This window comes from Trichosurus vulpecula, chromosome 8, assembly GCF_011100635.1.
Source record: "Trichosurus vulpecula isolate mTriVul1 chromosome 8, mTriVul1.pri, whole genome shotgun sequence".
Classification (NCBI taxonomy): domain Eukaryota; kingdom Metazoa; phylum Chordata; class Mammalia; order Diprotodontia; family Phalangeridae; genus Trichosurus; species Trichosurus vulpecula.
Genome location: NC_050580.1, coordinates 205,598,489 through 205,617,567, shown reverse-complemented (window position 1 = coordinate 205,617,567; position 19,079 = coordinate 205,598,489). Strand labels below are relative to the sequence as shown.

Below are 19,079 nucleotides of genomic sequence, written 5' to 3'. Positions count from 1 at the left end.
ATATTCAACAATGACATGCCTTGAGGGTTGATGAATTGAGTCAGCTGAGCCCTTGGTCAACCCAGTCTCAGTACCTTTTAAGGAAAAACTAGTCCAAGGAGGGGATGGAAGAGAAGGGGTCCAGAATATTTTTCTTACCATATATGATTTACTGCCTAAAAGATATATGGTATAAAGGAAAGTACACTAGACTTGGAAATCAGAAGAACTGGCTTTGAGATTTGGCTCTGCCACTTGGAAAAAGTCCTTGATAAAGTCACTTGATTTCCTTAGACATCAGTTTTCTCACTTATAAATATGAGGAAGGTTGGACTAGATAATCTCTAAAAATGTCCTTTTGAGAGTAAAGTCTGTATCATTTCTTTTAAATCTTTGCATATACTTAACATATGGCAGACATTTAATTAATATCGGCTTAATTGAATGGAAGAAGTAGATTTCAGCTCAATACAAGGAAAAACTTCCTGATGACTTAGGCTGTCCAAAAAATGGGATATGCTTCCTTTCGAAGGAGTGAGATCTCCACTTGAAGTGCTCAAGGGAAGGTTTGATAACTACTTATCCCTTGTACAGCATAACAGCAATATTGTAAGGGTGATCAACTGTGAAAGACAACTATTCTGATCAAAGCAATCATCCGAGACAATTTAAAAGGACCCATGACGAAAAATGCTATCCACTCCCAGAGAGAGAACTGTTGAATGCAGCAAACTGAAGCACATTTTTTTTACACTTCTGCAAGTATAGGTTGCACTTGACCTCTGAGGCACCTTCCTATTTGATGAATCATAGATTAATAAGGTCCTATGATTGTAGATTACTCTTTCTAGAATTTGTCGATAAAAGCTTGGAAAGATAGGCCTAAGGAAGTAGTAGGGTTGAGAGATTTATTTAAGATAGTCAAGACATAAGCATATTTGTAGACAAAGAAAAGAACCAAAAAAGACTGATGATGAAAGGAACAGATATTGTAATTTAATGGGCCTACAATGGATGGAAAAGTATGGGGTGAAAGATTTAAGCTTAGTCTTGGCAAAGAGGTGGACCACCTCATCCTCAGAGACCAGAAGGAAAGAAAAATGAATAATTAAAAGATATAGAGTTGTAGAAGTGTAAAGGACAAAAGCTGAGGGAATATATGAAAGAGGGCATTGATTTTATGAGTAAAGTAAGAGGCAGGGTCATCTGTGGAGAAAACGTGGGGTTTGAACATAGGTGAAAGCTTGAGAGGAGTAAAGGAGGTTTGAAATAGTTGCTATGGTGAATAAGAGAGAGAGTCTGTATAAGAGATGAACAAAAAGACTGCCATGCAGCAGTAAGTTCTCTGTTGAAGATGGACATGTAAATATGTAATGGATCCCAGTAAGCAGGGCTTTATAGCCTCATCTAGCAGCACTTGGTGAGTTTAAGAGAAGTAGAAAAGATGAATGGTCAGATTCTGCAGGGGTGGGGATAGCAAAAGGGCATTGGGGTAGGGGTAGGGAAGGGGAAGGGATCAAACTGAGAGGAGAGAATAACTTGAAGTGGCTGACCACTTAGTCAAGGCTGCATAAAGAAGAGAGTGAAGTCAAAATACAAGTGATGAATTGGGGGGAAAGGGAGGATCAGGAGACCATGAGATCAGAGGGGAGGCTTAGAATGAAATGAGAGAGATGGAAAGATAGGAACAGATCAGGATTAGGTGCGGCAGCTCCGAGCTAGCTCCTACCAATCAAAATACAAATTTACTAGTGTAACTAAACAGAATCCAGCTACAGTAAGAGCCTCAAAACAGGCAAACTCCACCACATCTCTCTAGCAGAGACCTAGATCTAATAATTCTATATCACAAAGTGTAATAAGAATATCAAGAGTTTGAATGAATTTTTTCCAAGAAGTAAGACCTGCCTCCTGAATCATTCTGATTTCTCTGTATTTCACCTATTTCTAAATCCTGAACACTGCAGAAGGTTCATACCCCAAATCCCAGAACAACCTTAATGTCTATAGATTTATGGTTCTGTGGAAATGGATTTGAAAAATGGATAAAAGGAAACAGAACTAGAATATATATTGTCTCATATTGTTCTCAAATTGTTTTCTGGGGATCCTTCTTTATTTCCCAAATAAGGGCAGAAACAATGTCTCATACTTCTCCTTCGTACCCCATAGTGCTTAGGGTAAGGCATACAGTAGGTGCTTAGTAAATAGTTTGTGTTTGGCTGATTGACTGAAAATTCTTATCCTAAAGATGGCAGTGTGATCTTGGTATTCTGAGTAGTTCCATACCTATGATCTACTAATTGGCATGTCTTCCTCATTAGAATATAAGCTTCCTGCAAGTAGGTATTGTTTCATTCTTTGTACTTCTATTCGCAGTGCCTAAAACAGTGCCTGCTATATAGTAAGTGCTTACCAAAATGCTTGGTAATTGATTGACTGATGTCTGGGCTAGTTAACTCATTTGGTGAGAACACGATCCACGTGATGCTTGAGTGGTCAGTTGGGTCCCCAATATTTACACAAGAATAAACTAAACAGTTATACAGCTATATAACTTTATCCAGCCCTCACAAAAGTGTTCCTTTGATGGGCTACAAATGGAACTGAGGCAGGGGATAGAGATGACTACAGAGCACGTAGCAGCAACATGGAAAAAAACATGCACTGGATAGTCATAGAACCACAGCATTTTGAACTAGAAGGGACCTGAGAGATCATTTCGACCAGTAGTTTCCAACCTTTCTGAGTGTGAAGGACATACATAAAACCTTTTTGTGGGTCCCCTTTTATTGGAACTAATTAAAGATCAAAATTGCAATGCTTAGTGATACAGAGTTATGGCTCCCATTAAATAATTTAGTGGCCCCTCGGGGTCCATGGCCCACAGGTTGGGAACCATTGGTCTAGCGCTATCTGTATTTGTTTATTTCTGAGCAGATAAAATAAAGCTCCATAAGATGACTTTCCTATGGCTATTCAGGTAGGAGAAAGGGAAAGGAGAGGAGTAATAATTTATACAGCATCTCCTATGTGCCAGGCAATGTGCTAAGTGCTTTACAAATATTATCTTACTTGATCCTCAAACCCTAGGGGGGTAAGGTGCTATTGTGAGCCCATTTTACAGTTGAGAAACTGAGGCAAAGATTAAGTGACTTATCCAAGGTCATATGGCTAATAAGTGTCTGAGGCTAGATTTGAACTCAGGTCCTCCTGACTCCAGGCCTAACACTCTATGCAGTACACCACCCAGCTGCCTCAGGTTTCAAACCTTGATCTTCTGACTCCAAAATCCAGGTGCTAGAGCTGTTCTTCAATCTTCTTCACATTGTAGTTTATGTGCTACTTTGTTAGACAGGAGTTAAGCCAGAAAGCTCCTGTTTCAAATTTGCACTTTGGAGCTAAAGGCAGATGGCATTTCAGTAAAGACCCATGTATCTTAAATCTCCCTTTCCCCAATGGCAAAGCCTGAAAGCATTGTCTCTGGGAGAATGGAACAAAACCAGTTTCTAAGTGAGTGTGCTCTGCTGAATCACGTGGCACCTTAAGACATGTTTCTGAGCAAACCGAATATTTCAAGCTAGTTTCAAAAGTTGTTTTAACTTTGTCTTTTAAAAACTATATTAGTGTGCCCTGGGGCAAATTGTTGAAGGGCAGATGTTATTAATCTAACATATGTTTGATCTTCCCATATCAATGTGACAATGAAATTGTCTGCTCCTTTTAGACAATTTGTACTTCAGTGGGCTAATTTCCAGCTTATTTAATTAACAGAAATGATCCATAAGCAATCTCCTCTTCCACTTCTACAGAGCACAACAATATGCCCTCCATACACATGGAGGGGAGGAAACTTATTTGATCCTGGTAGAAATCAGCAGAAGATTTTTCTCTATGGGTCAGAATAAGGTTACAAATCGTATGTGCACATGTGGATATGTGGACATATATGTCTGGCAAAACATTTTTATCTTAAATATATTAATTGTACAAAGACTAACGATTTGTGGGTCAATGTCAAGCTGGAGAGATCTATTTAGTGGTCTGGAAATCTGTCCTTACCTCTTATTTGTTTAATATTTCTATCAATAACCTGGAAGAAGGTGTGTATTTTTGCCACATTTGCCTGTGCTATGAAATTAGAGAGGGAAAGTAGCATGTTGGACAACAGAACCCTGATGCTAAAAGGCCTCAATAGGCTAGAACAATGGATTCAATCTAACAGATAAATGTCAAGTCCTACACTTGGGGTCAAAAACTCAACTACAAACATGAATGGCCAAATAACAAACAGCTCATGTGAAAAACAATAACCTGGAATTTTAGTGAGCAGTAGGCTTAACCCTGTGATACAGTAGAGAAAGGAAGAAAGAAAGAGAGAGGAAGTAAAGAGAGGGAGGGGAAAAGGAAAGGAGAGGAGAGGAGAGGGAAGAGGAGAGGGGAGAGGAGAGGGAAGAGGAGAGGGAAGAGGAGAGGGAAGGGAAGGGAAGGGAAGGGAAGGGAAGGGAAGGGAAGGGAAGGGAAGGGAAGGGAAGGGAAGGGAAGGGAAGGGAAGGGAAGGGAAGGGAAGGGAAGGGAAGGGAAGGGAAGGGAAGGGAAGGGAAGGGAAGGAAAAAGGTGATCTCTTTTTTTGACAGGGAAGATGGGATGCCAAACCTGTGATTCTGTGATTTCATCAGTATAGGGAATTCCTAGTACGGAAACTCCTTCTAGCAATTCAGATTGGTACCCTATCTATAACTTATAGTCTTAAAGTATTGTCTAGGTCACTGAAAAGTTAAAATATATAGCTAGTGTATGTCAGGGGCTGAATTTGAACCCAGGTCTTCCTGACACCAAGGGTGGCATTGTCTCCATCCAGCTATAACCTTTTCAATGAAATTTTGACTATATTAACAGATGCATGTAATGTTTTGGTCCTACTGTATTCAGATATGGTTAGGTTACATCTAGAGGATTCTGTTCATATCTTGGTACTACATTTTCAGGAGGACATTGACAAAAATGTGGTGTACTCAGAGGAGAGAAATCAGGATGGTGTGAGGAAATGAACCATTACATTCAAGAACTGGCTTCAGGAGAGGTAGGGGGACTGAGTGTGGAACATAGCAGATAACATCAGACTTGATTAACTGATTTTGCTTCTTTTCTCTTTCTAGTTGTTCTTTATTATAAGATTAGGCTCTCCAGGTGATACGATTAGGCTCTCTAGGTGAAAGGGAGGGATATATTGGGGAATGAAGACAATAAAAACAGAAGTACTAATATATTTGTAAAGAAAAGTTAAGAACAAACTAATAAGCAAAAAAAAGTGATTTTGGGAACCTGGGATGTTCAGTCTGAAAAACAGAAGAATCAGGAGGAAGAATTAGACTGATGTCTTCCAGTATGAACAGGGCTGACATGTAAAAGAGGGAGTAAGGTCTTTTGTTCTGATCCAGAGATCAAAATGAGACATGATAGGTCAAAGTCACAGAGAGGCAGATTTCAGCTTTATATAAGCAAAAACTTCCTAACAAATTAGAGCCATTTAAGAATGGAATGATGTCCTTTGGGAAGTGGTCCTTATCATTGGAACCCTTCAAGTGGAAGCTAGATGACCACTTGTCAATGAAGCTGTAGAAGGGATCTCTACTTAGGTATAGACTGGGCTACATGATCTCTGATGTCCTATCTACTTCAAAATTCTAGGAATCTATTATAATATGTATATAAAATATGGGACAGCTAAGTGGTACAGTGGATAGACTGCCAGGCCCGGAACCAAGAAGACTCATCTTTGTGAGTTCAAATCTAGCATCAGACACTTACTAGCTGTGTGACCTTGGGCAAGTCACTTAACCCTGTTTGCTTCAGTGGAGAAGGAAATGTCAAACCAATCCAATATCTTTGCCAAGAAAACCCCAAATGGGGTCATGAAGAGTCTGACACAACTGAACAAAATACAAAATATATTCACATGTCATGGTGTTATAATGCCTGAATATTTATCTAGCATATCCTCTAAGGAGTTCAAAGGATATTACAGACACTATGTCATATTAAGAAGTAGATTATAAAGCTCTTAGAGAATAGGGGCCATGTTATATTTATACTTGTATTTCCTGCAGCACCTAACACAGTCCTCTGTACATAATAATTACTTAACAAGTATTTGTTGAATTTTAAAAATACAAAATATACTACTGTACAAGAGGAGCCACAGGCCATTTGAAGATAGTCATTTTTAATCATTCTGGTTTTAAGTGAATAAGGTAGAATTATGGAGTTAGAGAAAACAAAGAGTTAGAAAAAATAGAAGGAAGGAAAGAAATAAGAATTAATTAAGCACTGTGCTAAGTGCTTCAGAAAATTATATCATTTAATCCTCACAACAACCCTGGGAAGTAGGTGCGTCATTATCCTCATTTTACAGTTGAGAAAACTGAATCAGGCAGAGGTAAAATGACTTCCCCAGGGTCACACATAAACACATGGTGTTTAGGAAAGTCCTTGAGACTTCATAATAACCTGGAAAGGCCTATGTGATCTGATGATGAGTGAAGGGAGCAGACCCAGGAGAACATTGTACACAACCAGACATATTGCTTCTGTGATGGCTAACTTTGATAAACTGGGTTCTTCTCAGCAATACAAGGTTTAAAGACAACTCCAAAGGACTCATGATGGAAGGAACTGTCTATATCCAGAGAAAGAACTATGGAGTCTGAATGTGGATTGAGGAAAACTACTTGCTCTCTCTCTTTTTATCTCTTCTTTTTTGGTTTTGTTTCTTCTTTCTCATGATTCATTCCATTGGTCATAATTCTTCTTTACAACTTGACTATTGGGCCATCTTGGGGGTAAGGGGGGAGGGGAGGGAGAGGGAGAAAATTAGGAACTCAAAAATTTGTGGAACTGAGTGTTGTAAACTAAAAACAAAAAATTAAAAGTCCTTGAGCTCTTCCCCATGACTGTGACATGACTATGATCTTCCACTGGGTTTGAAAACTTAGGTCAATCCGAAGATAAAGTCTATCAGACCAGATTTGAATTCTATTCTTCCTGAATCTAGACCCAGCATCCTTTCCACTGCTCCATCTAACTGCCTTTAGGATACAGAAGGCAAAGAACGCAGTTTTGAACTGGGGACGTGAACCAAAGGGAGTAAAGGTGGAATCCTCCTTCAGAATATCCAAGAAGGGGAGGAATATGCCCAGAAGGTGAGCGTTTGAGCTCCGAGTTCTCAGCTTCTTAGGGCTGCTGGCCCTAAGGCCGAGACAAGGACATAAAAAAAGGGAAGAGAGGAAAGAAACAAAAGAAGAGAAGAGAAACATCAGTTGAAGAGAAAACAAGAGTGCAGGAGAGAAAAAACGAGACCGAAATAGCAAAGAGGAGAAAAAGAGGGCACAAGGTACAGCCGTTGACTGCTGAGTTGGCAGCCGAGAGAAGGGGGGGATGGGGATGGGGGAATAGGGGGGGGCGGGTCAGTAACCGGCCTCAGCACCAGCGCTGCTCCAAAGATGCCCTTTCAGCATCAGAGGGCCGGCGTGACCACTGTGCTCGCAGCAGGCTTCGTGATGAGCAATGGGCTTCTCTGGAGGTGCAGTTTCAGGGGAGAAAAGAGCACAGAGATGGAATGGAAGCAGCAGGGGGAGAAAATTAAGTCAAGAGGCCCACACCGCAGCAGTCTGTACAAAGCCACCTGCCCGGGGCCTTGCAAACTCCCAGAGACTTGTGCTCTGGGTACATTTGACTCTCTTTCCTTAGGGCACAACAGGCTGCTTGCATCTCCCCGCTGCTCTGCTTAAGGAAATAATCAGCATTTGTTATTTGCTATGTGTCTAGACCCCTCTTTGGTAGACTGCAGATTAGCCATTGGGATTAATGCCTCCCTCCCCCACTTCTAAAGCCTATGTAGAGCGGATTCCCAAAGCTAAGGCCTTGTGACACTGCAGACCTGTCACAGTCAATTTATAACATGTGCCTACCTACCATTATTTAGGGAGAAGGATAGATCCGATGCCCTGACTCCCCCACAACAGTAGGAGCTGCTAATGACTATGTATTAATGATGTAAGCAATTAACACACAGGAAAAAGATGGTCAGCAGCAGCACAGTCCACTGAGAGAATGATGAAAAGCTACCAGGAGCTCTACACAGGGAAAAGATAATATAGAGTGGGAGAGAGGAAGAGGGAGAAAGGGAAAGTGAGGGAAAGGGGGAGGGGAGATGATGGAGGGAAAGGAAAGAAGGAAAGGTTAGAGGGGGAGAGGGAGAGAAGAGGCAGAGATGGAAAGAGGACAGAGGGGAGGGGAAGAGAGGGAGTGGGGAAGAGAGGAAAGGGGGAAGAGGAGGAGAGGAGGAAGGGAGACAAGAAAATGACAGAGAAGGTAGAGGAAGAGAAGGAGAGAGCAGGAGAGGGAGAGGAGGCAAAGAGAATGGGAGAGAAGGGGCAAGGTGGAGAGGGGAGTGGGGGAAAGGGAGAGAGTGAAAGGGGGAGGGTAAAGAAAGAGGGAGGGAAGGAGAGACAGAGACAGAGACAGAGATAGAGAGAGATTCCAAGTGGAATAAATAATGAATCTGTTGGGGTTTTCCCAGAGTGCTAAGGGAGGGACCGCCTAAGAAACCAAGCCTTTCAAAGATTATGTAACTAGCCCACAGCCGCAAAGGTAGTGTCTGAGGCAGGATCTGAACCTAACTCTACTTATTCCAAGCCTAGCATCCCCACCCACTGGTAAATTTTCTAAGATCAAATAGACCCGAGTATCACGGAGCTCCAAGACTTAAAAAAAAACTGATGATGAGGTTGAGAGGCAAGATCCCTGAGAAGATGGAGTTGATTGGCCCATGGACACAAGTAGAAGGATTGGACTTGGCAAGGAGAAGGGCCATCTTTTTCTGAGAAACCAAAAGCAAAAGAAAGAGAAGACAAGGTTTTGAGATTGGATTAAGGGAATAGGGAGATCTCATGACAAATTGCCTTAGTTTTTCCTAGTAGAAAGAGAAGTCACCTGTTGAGGGGAAGAAAGGGTTGCGTTGAGAGGTTTCAGAGCCAGGAAAAAAGTTTAGAACAGCAAAGGACAGAGAGAGAATGATAGTGTCACTGGGGTGGGGGGCGTGGAGTAATACTACAAGTACATTTATAGAGTTATTTAAGTTTTGCAAAAGTCTTTTCCCACAACTTGGTGAAGTACTACAAGTATTATAATCCCTTTTTTACAGATGATAAGATTGAGGCTCTGAAAGGTTACATGCTTCAACTCTCCCTCAAATTACTGCAGTAATCTCTTGGCATCTAGCCTCTCCCCTCTCCAACTCATTCTCCACATCACTTCCCTAAAGTAAAGATCTGACCATAACATTCCTGTACTCAAGAAACTTCAGTAGCTCCCTTTTGTATTTAGCATCAAATACAAACTATTCTACTTAGCACTTAAAGCCTTTCACAATGTGGCTCAACTCAAATACCTTCTCCTTCAAGAGACCTTTTCTGATTCTTTAAATTATCAGTGTCCACCTCCCCCACCCATCACTGTAGCTTTATTTTATATACCTTCTTTATTTACTTATCTGTGAACATTAGGTATCCTCCTAGTAGAATGTAAGATCCTTGAAGGCAGGAACCTTCCCACTTTTATATTTATGGCCCTAGCACATAGTAGGCACTTAACAAATCTTTGGTCAAGATATCGGATCCCTCTCAATGATCATAGCAATACTGAGATTAATCAAAAACAGTCTTCAAATGAATGTGTAAGGGAGCTTGAGTGAAAATGTTGTTTGTGAAAGTTCTTGAGTTTTTGCCCACGTGAAGGACTCCTTTAACCCATGACATAACTATTGTCTTCCACATGGTTTGAAACTTAGGTCAATCAGGTGATCCCTTTGAAGAACCAGTTTTCTCATTGGCAGGGGGAAAAAAGGAGGGACAGAGAAAGGGTTGCAACTAGGGTACAAAACAATGCATCGAAAGTACAAAATGGCCTGGAAAAATCAGAGCGAGAATCAAGATGTGATTTCTTACAAAGGCACACCCATCTTAGAAGAGAAAATAGTCTCAGTTGAAAACGAGGGGCAGTTTTCTGCAAAGAGCCAAAGATATCCAGCTGATAAGATCATGCAAGAAGCTGATGTTGGAGACAGGGGGGGAAATGCCAGTGCCCTTCTCAGATGTGAATGTGCGACCCAGAGGGGATCAGGTGAAGAGCTAAGGAGGATATTACTTTATTCTGCTCAGACCCTACAGCCACTCAACCTGAAATACAGGGAGGAGCTGTGCTCACCCACACAGTTAAGCAAGGCCAGGCAAGAAACAGGAAAACAAAGAACTAGGGAAGAAAATCATTCTAAGATGGTAGGATGAAAAGAGGGTCTTGGAGGGGAAAAAATGTTCCCACTTGAAAAACAACTTGGAGTAGAAAGTGTTTGGGGGGCGTGGTTTGGAAATAATAGCAAACTAATAAATACTTTCAAGATGTCAATATAAATAAAGAGCCACACTATGGGAAGGAAAGGAGTTATGCCCCAGAAGGAAAATTCAACCTTAGCATAAGCAGGTTGATTCCTTTTTCCTCTTTCTGAACTAAATAGTGGGTGGTGATTAGGACACAGAAGCATTTCCCCAGAGACAGGATAAAGGTATCAGCATTACAGATGCTCAGGAGAAGGTGAGATGGGGGAACAGTAGAAACTAGTGGGGAAGACAGGGAAGGTCCTTCAGACTCTTCCGTCAGAGGTATGGGCCCCTTAGCAGAAGAATGCCTGTCCTCAAAAAGAAAGGAAGGAAAATGCAGAAAGGAGAGGTTCTCTTTAACATCACATAAAGAACTGTCTCCAGGCACAGGAGAAATATACAAGTAGCTAAGGGAAATTTTTAGCTATGGGCATTTTAATTTTTCCATATCGCATCCTAGACTGAGACGTGAGAAGTCAATCTTTCGTAGGATATATTGTTTCAACCTGAAATTTAGCATCTGAAATTCATATTGAGGAACTACAAATCCTAAGTAAGAGAGTCAGGGCTTGGAGGAAAGGGACACCCACAGGTAAAAGCTCTGAGTCTTTTAAAGATGTTGAATTGTCTACTTTAAAATCAACTCCCACCAAACTGGGAGAATGACCAGGAAACCACTTGGCAATACTTCTGAAGCATTTCTCCCGTCTCTCAGGGAAGCAGGTGATACAGTAAAAAAGAGAACTAAATTTGGAGACAGAGAACCTCTGCCACTCAGTTATGTGACATTTAACGAGTCATTTAATAATGATAACTAACTCTGGTATAGTTCCTATTGCGTGCCAGGCACTGTGCTAAGCAGTTTACAAATATTATCTCAGATGATCCTCACGACAACTCTGGGAGGTAGGTGCTATTATTATCCCCATTTTACTGTGAGGAAACTGAGGCAAACAGAGGTTAAGTGACTTGCCCAGGCTGGATTTAAACAGATATTCTTCACTCCAGTCCTAGTACTCTATCCACTACACTGCCTCGTTGTTGTTGTGGGTCATTTGTGTCTGACTCTTCATGACCCCATGGACCATACTGTGTGTTTTCTTGGTAAGGATACTAGATTGATTTGCCATTACCTTCTCCAGTGGATTAAGGAAGGGGTTAAGTGATTTGCCCAGGGTAATAGAGCTAGTAAGTATCTGAGACTGGATTTGAACTCAGATCTTCCTGATGCCCAGTGCCCTATCCATTGAGCCACCTAACTGCCGCCTAGGCAAACAGAGGTTAAATGATTTGCCCAAGGTAACACAATTAGTAAGTATCAAAGGCCAGATTTTAACTCAGGTCATCCTGACTCCAGACTCAGTGCTCTAACCACTGAGGCATCTAACTGCTGCCCCTAAATCTCTGGATCTCAATTTAATCTCTTCTTCTCAATTTTCTTATCTGTAAAATCAAAGCATTACATTAGATCACCTGTAAAATCCCTCCAAATATTAAATTTATGATCATATGACTTATAAGTATCAACACCTACAAAATTATTTAGTAAGACTCTTCTCAATTCTAGGTTATGGTGATAGAAAGAGGTAACCAATTTAAGACCATATCAAGCATTCCCACTACCAACTCTGTATCTTCATGTGTTAGTAGTTGGAATCCTTCTTGAATAACCAAACCACAGCTTGAAGGCTGGTCCAGCAGGGGAAGAAAAGTGAAAATGGAAAAGGAAATAGAAGTCCTTCAGGGATGTGTTTAGGTCTATTGAACACTGCTTTCAAAAGGACAGGAATGCACAGATAATGTTTGTAAGCTGAGTGCACGTACAAAAAGGCCTGAAGACTCTAGGGCACTATATCCAGGGCAAAGGGCTCCTGCAGCAGAATTCTGACCCCGAAAACAAAGCCAGAGTCAGTGCACAGAACAATAAATCAAAGGCACTTTCTTATGGCTCATGATGGCTGAATAGTGAAATTCAATATTCAGTCGGAAAAGACACGCCCAAAGGCAGTAGTACCAAATTCATCACTAGCTGGGCAAGTCAAAACTTGGTTCTACAGAAGCAAGTGGTAGATTTCCTTGATCTGAGGAACAGCCACAGCAGGACTGACATTTGATGTTGGGCTAGTTAAGGACCCCTCCTATCTTTTCCTTTAACCACTTCCCTTCCCTCCCTCTGGGAACAGTGATAGAAATGCGGCCTGCCACACAGCTCATGCTGAGCTGGCGTGGAGTTCTCCAGCTCAGCTTAGCAACAGAGAGGGCTACTCTGCTCAAAAATCCAGCTTCCCCCATGGCATAGAACAAATCAGTAAGAATGACTAGGAACATAGGAAAGGTTGGGGGAGGAGGAGGGAAAGAAAGGGATGAAGGAAGAGGGAGGGGGAGAGGAAAAGGGAGGTCAGGAGGAAGGGAGAGGGAGAGGGAGAGGGAGAGGGAGAGAGAGAGAGAGAGAAAGAGAGAGAGAGAGAGAGAGAGAGAGATTCTCAGCTCTTTATCCATTCCTACCCCCCATCCCTATTTCATCCCAGGACCAAACAAATAAATCAAAAGCAAAGGATAAGACAGTACTCACGTCTGTGGTTTTCATTTCTGTGGACAGGGGGGGACCGCGTCTCTTGCTCCCGGGCTTCATCCCCTTCTTCACTGGCTAGGTGTGTGTGAGCATAATGATAGCTGAGCCCTGGCCGGTTCTTGTAACGCTTGCCACAGACTAGAGGGGAGACAAGAAAAAGGAAGGGGTGAAGAGGGTGATAGGTCAACACCTTCTGCTACTACTGTTTTCATTCTCCAAGATATCACCGACCTCTGTCTTAAATCTAGGAGGCCCCCAAGGCTTCTCTTGAAAATGGGTACCATTTGAAGCTATGATTTATTAAAGCTTTACATGGGACTCATTTTCAACATACAATCCTATCATAGCCCTTTCCCCCTCCTCTCCCAAATAAGACCCTCCAACCTCAAAAGTGATGAGCTATAAGGCTCAGGTACCCTTGATAGATACTTAAGAGCTTCAGTTATACAACCCAGATACCCTGCTCTCTAAAGATCTCCAACCATTTTTCCCTAACAAATGCTTTTATTAGCACCACTTCTCAAAAGGAAAAAGCAAGTATGACAATCAATACAGATAAGTCTAGAAGGAAGAGACAAGGAGAAAGAGGGAAAAAGGAAGAAACTCTTCCTGGATGGTTGCTCACTAGAGAGTCATCCAGGTTGTTGAGGGAGCAGAAGTCTGCTAACATATGGAAAGGCAGACTCCCCCACAGAACCCCACCATGGGCCTTTCACTAATGTTGGAAAACCTCAGACTATTTTCACCTGTAAGGGGAAAAAAGTCTCCAAAGTTAGGGCCATGTGCCATGTTCTGTCATATCAGACTTATTCAAGGGATATCCCCACTACCACCCTCAGGAACACATCCCTTGCCCACCTACACTAATGCAAAGTCATAGCCCCCATGCTGAAGAATTTGAGAGTTATGAGCTGCCCTTCCCATAAGTGGGCAGATGGAGCTATGCTCTTAGATATTGGAAGTCCAGCAGAGCCATGAAGACCCAGGCATTCCTGGATGTCAGCAATTGTTTTGTACTTTGGAATCTGCCCTTGATTTTGGTAATTGGACTTTATGGAAATCAGATTCCTGCCTGAAATGAAGGGAGGTGACTTAACACACACCTTAATTCCATTTGATCAGAAGGGACTTTTTGGAAGAAATGAGGTTTAAGAATGACTTAGAAATGCTCATATCTGCATTCCTGTATTTTGAGCAATTTCATCAGGAAGGAAGGAAGGGAGGGAGGAAGGAAGGAAGGAGGGGAAGAAGGAAAGAAAAAAAGGAAGGAAGAGGGGAAGAGAGGGAGGGAAGGACAAAGAAAACAATCATTTATTAAGCATCTAATATATCTCAGGCAGTGTGATAAGCACTCTACAAATATCATTTTATTTGATCCTCACAACAATCCTAGGAGATAGGTGCTATTATTTATTATCTTCATTTCACATTTAGGAAAACTGAGGCAGATGTTAAATGACTTTCCTAGGATCTCACATATATCATGGCAATGAAACATGATGTTGATCAATGAATATCAATGAATAACAAAATGATCATAGATCACATGCAAAGAGATTTAGAGTTACAAAGCACTTCCCATGCATCAGTCATTTGAGCCTGACAACAACCCTGGGAGGTATTATTATCCACATTTTTCATATTGAGGAGCTAGGGCTCAGAGAGATTAAAGACTTGGCCCAAGGTTACACCTTGGGAAGTTATAGAGTGAGGACTTGACCCCAAGGCTTCTGATTCTAAGTCCTTTGGTCTTTCTATTATAACATGTTGCCCCTCCCAGGATTTCTGTGAGGTAGGTGCTCTTATTATCTTCATTTTACAGATGAAAAAACTGAGGCTGAGAGAAGTTAAGTGACTTGCTGATGGTCACACAGCTAGCAAGTGTCTGAGGAAAGATTTGAACTTGGTTCTTAATTCTAAGTCCAGCACTCTATCCACTGAAGTACTGTGGCATTGTATATAGAGTGCTAGACCAGAGTCAAAACAACTACCCTATGATACTAGCTATGTAACAATCAGCAAGTCACTTGAGTCTCAGACAACTTTAAGATTATAAATTATAAGCCAGTTACTATTTTTATTGGTGCAGGGAGTTCCTCCAGGGACAAAATCACAATTCTTGACTTATAATTGATGTAATATGTCTATAAATATTATTTTACTTTCAGCAAATAGAATCATTCACACATCTTCAGATGTTTTACCTAACCCTTCAGAACAGCTCTTAAAACTTCTAAAATAATACACTTTGATCAGGTAGGATTTATACCAGGAATGCAAGGCTGGTTCAATATTAGGAGAACTATCAGCATAATTGATCACATCAACAACAAAACTAACAGAAACCATACGATTATCTGAACGGATGCAGAAAAAGCTTTTGACAAAACACAACACCTATTCCTATTGAAATCACTGGAGAGCACAGGAATAAATGGAGCCTTCCTTAAAATGATAAGTACCATCTACCTAAAACCATCAGCAAGCATTGTATGTAATGGGGATAAGCTAGATGCATTTCCAATAAGATCAGAGGTGAAACAAGGATGTCCATTATTACCACTATTATTCAATATGGTACTAGAAATGATAGCTTTAGCAATAAGAGAAAAAAAGAAATTGAAGGAATTAGAATAGGCAAAGAAGAAACTAAATTATCACTCTTTGCAGATGATATGATGATATACTTAGAGAATCCTAGAGTATCAAATAAAAAACTACTTGAATAATAAACAACTTTAGCAAAGTTGCAGGATATAAAATAAACCCACATAAATCATTTGCATTTCTATATATTACTAACAAAGCTCTACAGTAAGAGATAGAGAAATTCCATTTAAAGTTACTACAGACATTATAAAATATTTGGGAGTCTACCTGCCAAAACAAACCCAAGTACTATATGAACACAATTACAAAATACTTTTCACACAAATAAAGTCAGATCTAAATAATTGGAAAAACATCAGTTGCTCATGGGTAGGCTGCGCTAATATAATAAAAATGACAATTCTACCTGAATTAATTTACATATTCAGTGCCATGCCAATCAAACTGCCAAAAAATTATTTTATAGAGCTAGGAAAAAATAATATCAAAATGCATCTGGAAGAACAAAAGGTCCAGAATATCAAGGGAATTAATAAAAAGAAAAGCTAGGGAAGGTGGCCTAACCATACTAGATCTTAAATTGTTTGATAAAGTTGCTGTCATCAAAACCACTTGGTACTGACTAAGAAATAAAGGGGTAGCTCAGTGGAAAAGGTTAGGTATACAAGACATAGTAGTCAGTGATTATAGCAATCTACTGTTTGATAAACCCAAAGACCCCAGCTTCTGGGATAAGAACTCACTGTTTGACAAAAACTGCTGGGAAAATTGGAAGATAGTATGGCAGAAACTGGGAATAGACCAATATCTTATACCGTATACCAAAATAAAGTCAAAATGGGTTCATGATTTAGGGATAAAGGCTGATACTATAAGCAATTTGGGAGAGCAAGGAATAGTTTAACTATCAGATTTATAGGAAAGAATTCATGACACAACAAGAGATAGAGAGCATTACAAAATGGAAAATGGAAAATTTTGATTATGTTAAATTGAAAAGTTTTGTGTAAAAAAACCAATGCAACAAAGATTAGGAGGGAAGCAGAAAATTGGGAGAAAATCTTTAGAACCAGTGTCTCCGATAAAGCCCTCATCTCTAAAATACACAGGGAACCGAGCCAAATTTATAGGAACACAAGTCGTTCCCCAATTGAGAAATGGTCAAATGATATGAATAGGCAGTTTTCAGATGAATAAATTAAAGCTATCTATAGTCATATGAAAAAATGCTCTAAATCACTATTGATTAGAGAGATGCAAATCAAAACAACTCTGAAGTACCACATCACACCTATCAGAATGGTTAACATGACAAAACAGGAAAATGATAAATGTTGGAGACAATGTGGGAAAGTTGGACCACTAACTCATTGTTGATGGAGCTGTGAGCTGATCCAACCATTCTCAAGAGCAATTTGGAACAAAGGGCTATAAAAATATGCAGATCCTTTGAGCCAGCAATATCGCTTCTAGGGTTGTATCCCAAAGAGATTATAAAAATGGGAAAAGGACCCACATATACAAAAATATTTATAGCAGCTCTTTTGTGGTGGCCAACAACTGGAAATTGAGGGGATGTTCATTAATTGTAGAATGGCTGATCAAGTTGTGGTATATGAATGTAATGGAATACTACTGTTCTATAAGAAATGATGAGTGGATGGACTTTGGGAAAATCTGGAAAGACTTAAATGAACTGATCCTGACTGAAGTGAGCAGAACCAGGAGAACATTGTATACAGTAACAGCCACAGTGTATGAGTACTGATATTAATAGACTTAGCCCTTCTCAGCAATGCAAAGACCTAAAACTTTTCCAAAGGACTCATGATGGAAAATGCCATCCACATCCAGAGAAAGAACTATGGAGTCAGAATGCAAAGTGAAGCAGACTCTTTTCTCTTTTGTTTTGTTTTCTTCCTCATGGTTTCTCCCATTCATTATAATTCTTCTATGCAACATGACTAATGTGAAAATGTGTTTAATAGGAATGTATGCCATCTTGGGGAGGAAACGGAGAGGGACAAAATTTAAAACTTATGGAAGTAAATGTTGAAAACTGAACATAAATTAATTAAAAAAAAAAAAAGAAAAAACTTCTAAAATCAAAAGAGTCCACTGGAGCAAATAATTAAGAAAACATTTCTGATATTTCCTTTTCAGAAGGGGGGGATGGGTGTAAGTTGGAAGAGAATAGAATCATAGATTTAGAGAAGGAAGGGACTTTAGAGACCACTGAGTCCAACTCTTTCATTTTATAAATAAAGAAACTGAGTCACAGAGAGGTTAAGTGGCTTGCCCACAAGTGTTTGAGATGGGATTTGAATCCAGCACTTCCTGATTCTAAGTCAAAAACTCTTAGGAAGGAGGGCATATGGCAAAATGCACAATCCTTCTTATCATGTGGGTAATAATTATTTAATTTTCTGTCAAAACTCAAGCCTAAGACATTTAGAAAATTCCACATCCTCATTCTACAATTAAGACATCTCTTTCCATCAGCTGGTCCTTTGTCCTAGACACCCTTAGAATCATCACTTTGATAGAACCCAGCTTTAGAAAGAATTCAATCCAACAAAGAAAGTCAATGATTAAGTGCCTGCTACATACAAGGTGCTGACTGAGCCAGGCACTGAGGTGCTGTCCTAGGTGCTGAGGCTCAGAGGAAGAAGCAAATTCTATCCTTATCTACAATTTTCATCATCTTTCCAATTTTGGAAAATGTGCACCTGGATCCTGTGCTCCTGGCGCAGAGCAAGCAGAAAATGAGGACATAGATTACAAGGGCAATCAAGCCCTCCTCCCCTCTCTCTTTCCCTCTAGAGTGAATCCCTTAGAGAGCAGAGACATTTTTGCCCCCTTCCAAGACCAGTAAGGTTCTCAATGCAGCAGTTATTGTGTACATCCCTCTCTTTTGGCTAAGGGAAAATTTTCCCCACTTCCTCCTTCTTTCCTTGAGGAGGAGAGGCATTTGGGAGCAATTTAAGCAAAAGAACTTGACCCCAGCAGGAAGCAGAGTTCTGAATGCAAAGTGAGAGGAGAAGAGGCTCGCTTCACTACTTCCCTACCTTATCTATAACAACGACTCTGCTGAGATTCTATATAAGGAGCTTAGGAGCTTAGAACATACATTGGGTGACAATCAGGGTTTTTTTTGGGGGGGGGGGGGCGGGGAGGGGAACAAAAGGAATCACCAAAAGCAATTAGTGAATGAGAGCCCAGAGATATACTTCTAGATGAAGGAGTCACAAATCCTGAATTCATTTGTAAATCTGCTCCTAAAGCACCTTGTTACTCTGGGTAATCTACTTCTCTCTGGGCCTTAACATCCTCATCTGTAAAATGAACACAACACTGGTCACTAGCTGATAATTATAATGTACTGGTAAGGACTTGGATGGTGGTGATGAAATGAAGAGGTGGTTCCCAATATTTGAAGGAAATCAAGAATTCTACAGCCACATATGTAACAGGAGGTCACA

General features: G+C 40.5%; 1 protein-coding gene across 1 annotated transcript in view; it reads right to left on the bottom strand.

Moving 5' to 3' along the window:
* Positions 1 to 19,079, bottom strand: part of DPF3 (double PHD fingers 3) — a 420,028-nt gene that overhangs the window by 103,927 nt on the left and 297,022 nt on the right. The window contains 1 exon segment of the mRNA XM_036736699.1: positions 12,988 to 13,125. Within this exon segment, the coding sequence (XP_036592594.1) occupies positions 12,988 to 13,125 (138 nt within the window).